This window comes from Pollachius pollachius (assembly GCF_949987615.1).
Source record: "Pollachius pollachius genome assembly, chromosome: 7".
Lineage (NCBI taxonomy): Eukaryota > Metazoa > Chordata > Actinopteri > Gadiformes > Gadidae > Pollachius > Pollachius pollachius.
In genome coordinates, this window is record NC_136940.1 from 10,370,288 (window position 1) to 10,378,310 (window position 8,023).

Genomic DNA, 8,023 nt, shown 5'->3' on the forward strand with positions numbered 1-8,023 from the left:
AGCGGGGTTACTGCTGGTGCGTTGACAAATACGGACAGCCCCTGCCCGCCTACGACGGCAAGGAGAGGGGCGAGATGCAGTGCTACAGCCTGGAGAGCATATAAGGGAGAGCGAGAGATAGATAGATAGAGAGAGAGAGAGAGAGAGAGAGAGAGAGAGAGAGAGAGAGAGAGAGAGAGAGAGACAGAGACAGAGAGTGTGAGAGAGTGCGAGAAGGACAGACAGAGAGAGGGAGAGAGAGAGCACATGGAATGGAGAAGGTAGCAAGAAAACATTGAGGGAAAGGGAGTTCTGAGTGCTTATATGTGTGTATGTGTGTGTGTGTGTGTGTGTGTGTGTGTGTGTGTGTGTGTGTGTGTTTTTGTGTGTGTGTGTGTGTGTGAGAGAGAGAGAGAGAGAAAGAGAGAGAGAGAGAGAGAGAGAGAGAGAGAGAGAGAGAGAGAGAGAAAGGGCTTCCTCTTCCCCTGCGTGTTGTTTGTGAACACATTTGAGGTAGCTCTGGACCCTTATCTCCTGGTCACTTTGTGTGGTGGTCTGGGGTGAGTAACAGTAGTAGGGGATTTAAGGGGGAGAGGGGCTGTAGGGTTAGATTGATGAGCACTGGCCACACCTTTTATTCATTACAGTTATCCTTTCACCTCTATCCTTACTGTTCAACGCAAACTGCAGAAGGAGCGAGGTGTGGGGGGAGGGGAGAGAATATTATCATCTGCACTATTCTTTGAAAGAGAAACGAGGGAGGGGCTTATCCACTCAATTTAAAGAGGACTGTGATCCCATCTGCAACATAATTCTAGCGTGTGTGTGTGTGTGCACATGTGTGTGTGTGTCTGTGTGTGTGCACATGTGTGTGTGTGTGTGTGTCTTTATCTTCATGTGTGTAATGTGTATGTAATATGTGTACGAGCCTGAGACAAAGAGAGCGACGAGGGGCCCGTGTCTCAGTCTAAATCTGTAGGTGTGTCTGTGTACGGATGACCAAGGGCACACCTGCTTTGCTTACATGCACTCGTGCACATTTGCACATCTGTGCGAGAAGGTGCAAGTGTTTATTTGTGTAAATACTGTATTTGACTAAGCTTGCATTAGAGATAACCCTGCTTCTCGGGAAAAGCCCAGCCACCACCCCCAATTCCCACCCCCACATCCCCATTCCATGACACAGTGCTTAATTCGTTCTCTGGCTCAGGGTCCATGCAAAGGCTTTTTATAGAAGGACAAGGAAGAAAACTTCTGGTCGAGCCAACAATGGCCTTCATTTCCGTCCTGCTGGCACGCCTCGAGGCTCAGCACCTCTTGGGACGGACTGAGACTGGAGGTATTCTGTGCAGCTGCAGTGCCTTAAAACCGACCCCCTGCTAGGCCTCTTTGTCATCCCACACGCTACGTACTGCATTATCGAGGGGCTCTCTTATGGCCCTGCAGTATTGAGGATTGTAGCGACAGACCTGTCCCATGAACCTGAACCATATCTTCCTGCCCCAATGCGGTCGGCACACGCGTCAAACTACTTCCTCGACCCCTCACAGGCCGTGCTCCCTGCTACTCTATCTGCATGTTGGCCCAGCTCTTCCTATGCTCCTACTCACACCAACCTGCCCCTGGTTCACCATACTGCTCTGTTCTGCCATGCTGTCCTCACAGAATCACTGAGCACTCCAAACAAACCGTTGAGTCAGAAGCTGAAACAAGAAAACTGATTGTTGAGAGACAGGGGCGGTCCGATTCGGTGCGATGTTTCGATCGGGGTGTCTCTTTAACCCGACCTAAATGTTGCCTCCGCGTCCGTCCTCTACCTCTCCACACCTAAACCCTAACCCCCTCGGCCACGGCTCCAGGTGATTCTCCCTGGTGCCCCCCCTCTCCCAAATCACCGGCCTCCCCATGTCCTCTTCCCCAGGCCTCCCTCTACCCCTTGTGTTCCTGTCCCCAGCGCCCCTCCCTGCTCCTCCCCACCCCTGTCACGCGGCGTGGTGTAGGTGTAGGGTGAGGTTCATCCAACAGGGCGTGTCCGGGGTGACCGGTCTGCTCTGCCCCGCACGGCCGACTTGGCTGCCCCAGCGCTTCAAGCCCAAGCACATGCACTTAAAGCACTTTAGCTGCATCGCTCCTCACCAACGCATGCAGTTAAAGACAATAACTGGACCTGTCTGCATCTGCATACCTTTCCTCAGAGGTGACGTTTTGATGAGAATGTGTGATACTGAATAAAAAGAAAACGAAGCTAATACAAATAATAATAATGGTCATCATAATAATAATAATAATAATAGTAATAATAGTAATAATAATAATAACAATAACGAGGCTACACTGAGACTTCTGACAGCAAAAACAAAAATGGCTACCCCTTTTTCCCGAGAATTTCCTTGTTTTTTTTCGTCGCCGTCCTTGCAGTTGCGATCGTTCTTTCCGTTCCCTTTGAAACGCTTGTATGATCTCATGCCAATAAAGCTCCACGCGGTGGATGCAGCACCGACAACAGACTCAGACAAGCGGCGGGGGGGCCCCGAGGAGGAGCTGTCCAGGAGGAGCTCCTGGACAGGAAGCCCAGGGACTTCCTGTCCGATGCTCTCCCACATCCTGTGTAAAGACTTGAAAAGTGGAGCGTCGCCGACAACAGAATGCCTGCCCTGTCGCTTGGCAGCACGGGATCGGTGGCGCACTTTAAAAGACATGCAAAAAGGACGGATAAAAAAAATAAACGAGCAACTTACAACCAACTTTTTGGTGCTATGCTCTTCTACACAAAGACTTGATGTAAGGAACACAAATCTTAAGCTATTACCTTTCCCTATTATTTGAAGGTGTGTCTTTTTATAGAGATATTATTATTATTATTGTTATTATTATTATTATTATTATTATTATTACCTGGCCAGCTTCATGTCTGACTAGACATCATGTACAGTACTTAAAGTGAAAATAAAGTTATTTATCTAAGAAAGACTTATAAGCTGATCCAAACGACCTTTTCCTATGACCGATTCCGTGACTCATCAATTGCACAACAAAGTCTATCTAATTCAGTGTATTTTAGGGGGAATATAATCACTAATGAATGTTTTTTGTTGAATAAACATTTTCCCTTCCGTTGTCCAAAAAGCAGACCGTGTTTGTATAAGCTCCATGCCCCCGTGGATGAGTTTGATCACCGGGGGGCTCTCTATCAGTCAAGGCACTCAGGTCTCTGGTTATACGAGTTAATACAGGGTGGCTAAGGCCTTCTCAACCCTCATTAGATCTCTCCATACCAACCTAGCCATCCCGCCTCACTCTGTAATGTACACACAGAAGTTGCTTCTCTAAGTCACTTTTATTCGATTTGTGATTATACTGTTTTGCTGATCATGTAAAAGTCTCTCTATTCACGGGTAAATGTTTATTTTTTGTTTATTTTGTTGCTTTCATTTTACGATTATCCTTAGAAGAGTCTTTGAATCAGGCTTTTTTATGTTACTAAACTAGAAATCACACAGCTATTATTGTTTTCTTTAAGAAAGAAAATTATTTTGTTCAAATATAATTTGTATTGAATGTCTTTTTTAAAATAAAATATGAACATATTTGCTGTCGTTAATGGCATTGTAAATAACTTTGCAATGCTTTTTTGGGGCCGGGATGCTCAGTTGACTCAGCTTCGCTTGCGTGCTTCCTGTGTGACGAGTGACAGGGTCTCGCTTCAGGTGATGGGTACACAGGTCACTTTGAGACGAGCTGAAGAATGCAATCGGGCTCCACTCAGTCTCAGGAATGTGTGAATGAGGATATAGTGATGGTTCACTTTGTAAAGAATAAAAATAAGTCTGTTGGTGCCGGGCAGGCTGGTAGTGGGCAGGGTAGGTTGATACAAATTCCTGTGCCCGACCAAGGCAAACACAGAGCAGGTCAAAGGCGCAGCAAACTCCCCTAGCCAGAGCCATGCCCTGGCAGGCTGGCTAAAGTTAGCCAGGACTTTAGATCACCCTTGATAACGGCCCATGTGAGCACAAGCAAACATGGGCAAAAAGAAGCGCACACACAGAAGCCCCTACACATACACACATGCATACATAGAGACACACACTCACACACACATACGCACACCTATACAGAGAACACCAAACACACACACAACCAAACACATGGAGAACCCTACACATTGATAACACAAGAAAAGTTTTGAAATTATCAATGCACGCTTTGGAAAGGGCTGTGATGTTGCAAATGTTAGTGTATTGTGTGTGTAGGAGAGAGAGAGAGAAAGAGAGAGACAATGACAGACAAACAGACAGATGGAGAGCGAGAGCAAGCAAGAAAGAGAAAGCAACAAACAGAGACAGTGAGAGCAATGGAACAAGAGAGAGGGAGAAAGATAGAGTGAGAGAGTGAGAGCGAGTCTTATTCGACAAAGTGTATCCTGATCAAGCTGATACGTGTCATGGCTCTTTGCCGCTAACTTAATGGCTGTTGCGTATCCAGAGAAACACCAACCTCGTGCAATCATAAAGCTCCCGTGGGGGGGTCAGAGAGAGGCCAAGACAGCAGCATGGCTGAGGTTAAGGTTTTTATTAAATATATCACTTTCTTTTACATTACATCTCAATGACAAAAGTGTACATATACACACACAAGTGCGCAGTTGGACACTTTGGAATAGACATATACAAAATTGTATCTCTCCCAAAGCAGCATGTAGACAGAGCGGACGCATCGCAAACAAAACCCAGCCCGCTTCTTCACACAACCTCTGGGATTCTTTTGCGATTTAGCAGCGGCCAGATATGGACATAAAACAACAATAAAAACAATAGCTCACTCTTTGTGGTCTTTCTGGTCGGTGAGAACATAGACATAATGCAAAGGAAGAAAGTTGGAGGTAGGTTAGGTTAGATATACCCGTCTGAGAGGCAGTGCCACGGCCCTGTCAGTCATGCAATCTGCAAACCCATTTAGGACCATTTGAACACAGAGCATTTACTGAAAATAACTGAGTTTCTTTTGAGTGTGTTTGTGTATTACAGCAGTAGAACAAAAACACATAGAAAAGGCAAAAACAATGTCGTAACATTCAAAATAATAATAAAATAATAATAATAATAATAATAATAATAATAATAATAATAATAATAATAATAAAAACATTTAGAAATCCTTCTAAATTACATTTGGTCACTCAGTGCTTTCGTTCTTGATGTTTTTCCATTCACCACCCCTTCCCTGGTCTAGTGATGTCACCCCGGCACGGAGGCAACGGGGTCAAGACACATATATACACTTTTTACACTCGTTCAAATCGAAAAAACAACAATAAGGTGAAATGATATAAATACCCATAAAATAATTACAAATAACAGAATAATAATAATAATAATAATAATAATATATAATGCATTCCAAAATTAAATAAATAAGGCTGAACACTTATAACGTTAAAACATCAATATTAAAATCCTTTCAGAAAAACATGAACAAAACAAAAATATATATATATATGTATCCTCTTTGGTGGGGGGAGGAGGAGAGAGATGATGGAGTGATGGGTGGTCAGGATGGGTGGGGGTGGGGGATCGCCATGTGGCCTTGGGGTTTGGGTGGATGTAGGGGTTGGGTTGGAGCAGCAGTCCCATGAAAGAAGTGTACCTGAATATTCAACAACCGCCACTCACAACAATCAATAAATAAACAAAATAAAAAAAAGGAAAAAAATAAGTGGCTTACTTGTTTTTTTTCTTTGTGTCTGTGTGTATGTGTAGTTGATTCTTAATGAGGCTGGCCACCTGTAGTAGTAATAGCAGTAGCAGTAGGTGTAGTACTAGTAGTAGTAGTAGTAGTAGTAGTAGTAGTAGTAGTAGTAGTAGTAGTAGTAGTAGCAGTTGTCACGCTGGATCCCTTAGGGACACTCTTCGTCTTCGGGCACGTCACTCGACCCCAGGATCTTCTTCCCGTTCCAGGAAGAAACACACCAGCAGCGACCTCTCTGTCCATCCAGGGAGGACTCACACTGTTGGGAGGAGGGGAGGCGGTGAGCATGGAGGAGGAAAAGGTTTTTCTTGTGTTGTGTCGACGCGTCAGCCAGGCGTACAACTGCGCCGATGGCATGCGCATCACACGCTGACTTGTGGCGTGCCAACAATTTGACATCAAAATTATACAACGAATAACTGAGTACTGAGCTGAACAGTACGAGGTGTAAACAATGCCGCATGACGAACAGATGCCTGCCTGCTTGAGCACACAGATACACACACACACACACACACACACACACACACACAGACATACGCACAAATAATCTCTCACACACTCACACACAAGCAATCTCTCTCTCACACACACACACATTAGGTGGCAACAATAATAGTCACTATACAGATACACCGTGAGTGATATGAATCTATTGGAAAACCCCAAAAGAGTAAGTCCACTATAGCAACCACACTTGAGATGTATTTTTTCAAAGGGCTCACCTGTTTGGTTTTAAAGAGACCTTGCTTGTCACAGTTAGGGAGGTAGAATCTGGTCATCTTATCTCCTAATTTCTGCTGGGATATAGCGATCCTTTCCAGAGCTCTCTGCAGATCAACGTGACAAGGCCCCTGGACAAAGGACACAACATGATGCGTGAGACTAACTGTGGATGTCAATACAACTTATAAATAAAATATATGGCTTTAATTACAATCAAGTACGTCAAACTGAATTTCTGATTTGTTCTAGCCCTCCTCGCAAGTTCACGCGGCTTCTATTTGGTGCTATGAAACGTATACGTTTTATGTTCTATAACTTTCTTTCTTTCTTTCTTTCTCTCTCTCTCTCTCTCTCTCTCTCTTTCTTTCTTTCTTTCTTTCTTTCTTTCTTTCTTTCTACCTGTTTTCCCCTCCGCTCTCGAAGAGTGGACAGTTAAATAAGGCACGACAGCACCCCCTTCTGGTAAACCACTATACCCCCACCCCCCTTCCTTCCACGCGTCCTAAAAGTTTGTATACGGTTAACACCACGTTTGAACCTAATCATTTTTAATACCTAATCGTACACATAATCATCCTACCTGCTCAACCACCAGTTTCCTTCGTATGGCGTTCAATTTGGCCTTCATGCTCTCCTGCGCGTCGGCGGAGGCCCGTGGGTCGTACGGCTTGCTGTGCCCCGGGAGGTGGTGACTGGGGCCGGTGTCCGAGCTGGTGGCCGTGTTATCCATCTCCGCCTGGGGCTCTGCTTGGTCTGGGGGGAGGAAAGACATACTATGAGATACTGCAAAGGGATGAATGGATTTGGTTACAGCAGGCTATATGGTATCATGACACGGAATATATAGCAGAATTACGAATGGATATTAATCCGGCTTTTAGGAAGAAGTATTTGCAGGGTTTTGTGCCTACCTTGGGTGCCTTGTGGTTCAGGGCTAACTGCGGGTTCGGCGTTCGCCGTGCAGACCGCTTGTCCGCGGGTTAGGGAGTGCAGCGGTCGGGGGTCGCCGGGTCTCGGGGTGCACTTAAAACCAGAGCCGCATGGTGACGTGTAGATCCCGCACAGTTCTCCAGATTTTAGGGCGCATGCAAGACAACAGCCGCAGCCGGGTTCCCGCAGCACTTCTTCACAACCAGGCGCCACTACTGGACATTGGCTCAGCCTGTCCGGAGTGCAGGGGGCGCATCGGATCGGCTCTGGCCCCACCACCGGGGACCCCAGCGACACCGCCGCCAGGAGGGAGCACAGCGCTGCCACAGCGACGTGTTTTACGTATAATCCACTCATCGCAACAGACCAAAAAAAATATATATATATTTTTTAAATACAAAATGTGAATGTAATAACAGAGGTTATTCAAGCGATAGTCGAATGCTCGGAATTCTTCCTAAAGTGTTCTCTTCGCTTTGATTGTTGAGAAATGTCTAACTGTTGGTGGAGCGCACAGCCGTATTTATAGTCGGTACCCCTGTGAATGTTTGACGCATTGGCTTATGAATGATTTGTAAAGAAGGTGTAATGATCCGATGGTCTGTGATTGGCCCGCCAGCGGCCGCTCATTCGGCTCATTTGA

The 8,023-nt window shown here is 45.6% G+C and overlaps 2 protein-coding genes across 3 annotated transcripts in view; one reads left to right on the forward strand and one right to left on the reverse strand.

The window, feature by feature from the left end:
* The window catches only part of igfbp3 (insulin-like growth factor binding protein 3), a gene marked incomplete at its 5' end in the record, with an annotated part of 12,501 nt that extends 11,980 nt beyond the window's left edge, over nt 1-521 (forward strand). For both annotated transcript variants that reach the window (XM_079739119.1, XM_079739120.1), the window contains one exon: nt 1-521. This exon is cut by the window's left edge and continues 22 nt beyond it. In XM_079739119.1, the coding sequence (XP_079595245.1) occupies nt 1-104 (104 nt within the window). In that variant the 3' untranslated portion in view covers nt 105-521.
* Nucleotides 522-4,533: 4,012 nt separating this feature from the next.
* On the reverse strand, nt 4,534-7,737 carry igfbp1a (insulin-like growth factor binding protein 1a; the record flags this gene model as incomplete). Its single annotated transcript, XM_079739497.1, has 4 exons — nt 4,534-5,983; nt 6,450-6,578; nt 7,031-7,203; nt 7,362-7,737. The coding sequence occupies 4 exons, from the start codon at nt 7,735-7,737 to the stop codon at nt 5,873-5,875; spliced, it is 789 nt and encodes a 262-aa protein (XP_079595623.1). The 3' UTR covers nt 4,534-5,872.
* Nucleotides 7,738-8,023: the final 286 nt, after the last annotated feature.